Source organism: Penaeus monodon, chromosome 21 (genome assembly GCF_015228065.2).
Source record: "Penaeus monodon isolate SGIC_2016 chromosome 21, NSTDA_Pmon_1, whole genome shotgun sequence".
NCBI lineage: Eukaryota > Metazoa > Arthropoda > Malacostraca > Decapoda > Penaeidae > Penaeus > Penaeus monodon.
The window spans coordinates 7,362,200-7,363,698 of record NC_051406.1 but is presented as its reverse complement, the minus strand read 5'-3'; the positions used below and the strand labels follow the sequence as shown (position 1 = coordinate 7,363,698).

The window sequence follows — 1,499 nt, the reverse complement described above, 5'->3', positions numbered from 1 at the left end:
GCCATCAAGGAACTCACTGGAGAGCAGCAGACTCGAGGCCAAAGGTTGAAGTGCTTGTCAGGAACTTATAACAAGCCTTTTTATTTTCCGATTTGAAAAAACCGGTGGGGCAAGTGACTGCAAAAGGTAATGAACAAATTAACCGAGGCAGTGACTGATGAATGTTATATGTAATGGACGTTTTAGAGATAAGATTCCTTTCTTAATTGTTGTATAAGTAAGAAGTCCAAGTATTTGCCTTTGTTATTTCATTGTGACAATTTGCATAACTCTTACACCATGGAAGGGTAATAATAACTGATCTCTAATAACATTAGCATAAATGAAGATTGCATCCCCATCACATCATACATTCTAAGAGTTAGCTTTTGTGCATTATGAGTGAACTTTTTATTTTTGCTCTGAAATCCATACGAAAAATATAATTCACGTTTTTCCACATATGGAATACTATATCACTTTAGCCACCATGCCATTTCGCCATTATGTCACATTGAGATAAATACAAACAGTTAGGTATATAAGATTAAAACAATATTTCCAGATTTTTGGTTGAAAACCGCTTAGTCAATCAACTTCACATTCAAAACTGTACTTCGAAGCATCAGATTTAATCATAATGCAGTCCCCAGCACTCGAGACAATCAAAATATAAATCACACATACAGACAGACATTTGTTTATTTGTAGTAAGACTGATACACATATAGATAAAGAAGATAAGTGCTAACCATATCCATTTCCGCAAAACTCCCCCATAAAACAGGAAAGATATAACCAACATTAAAACAAGCACAAACGAAAACAAGAACTCACGCTTGCAAGGGAGCGTCACATTAAGATTCCATTTGCCAGTAGATGTACACACCAGTTCACCGTTTGCAGAGCCTTGTCCTCCTACAGTCCCCGCTAGCATGTACTCCCCTATGCACTCGTAGGTTATGATCGACCCGTGTCCTCGTGAGATAGGAATGTCGACTTCGGTGTTGTTCGTCAATGGCCATTCGACCTCAGAGATGTTCAAGGCTGGACAGGACGTCTCTGCAGGGGGAAGGAATGAAAAAAGCATGAAGTGAATAAATGATAAGGTTTGGTATTTGGTACGAAGAGAGATGGAGATGTAAATGCAGGCAGATAGAGGTTTGTAAGTGAGGTAGGAAGGTAGATAGATGGAGAAATAGCTCGAAAGAGAGAGGGTGAAGGAAAGAGAGAGAAAGGGAGAGAAGGACAAAGACAGAAAGAGACAGAGAAAGGCTGTGGGAGAATAAGGGATCCAGAGAAGAAAGCTAAGTAATGAAACCAGAACAGCATAACAATTTGACTAAGGGAATGAATGCCTCACCTGTGTCATAAAACTTCGGCCGAACTCTCAGCTGAATGGATGCAATGTTCGCCAGCGTTCCCCACGTAAGCGTGCCGTCCTGTAAAAAAAAAAAACAACAACATTAGCGTATATGTGTTAGGCATATAATCTATGATGCATTTGTGCAATCATGCAA

At 39.4% G+C, this 1,499-nt stretch overlaps 1 protein-coding gene across 1 annotated transcript in view; it reads right to left on the bottom strand.

Moving 5' to 3' along the window:
* LOC119586548 overlaps positions 1–1,499 on the bottom strand; it is a 58,792-nt gene that overhangs the window by 16,607 nt on the left and 40,686 nt on the right. Inside the window, exons 13-15 of the mRNA XM_037935307.1 lie at positions 1,343–1,421; positions 817–1,041; positions 18–117 (exon numbers count right to left, since the gene is read on the bottom strand). Coding sequence (XP_037791235.1) covers positions 18–117; positions 817–1,041; positions 1,343–1,421 — 404 coding nt within the window. The remainder of the gene's footprint in view (positions 1–17; positions 118–816; positions 1,042–1,342; positions 1,422–1,499) is intronic.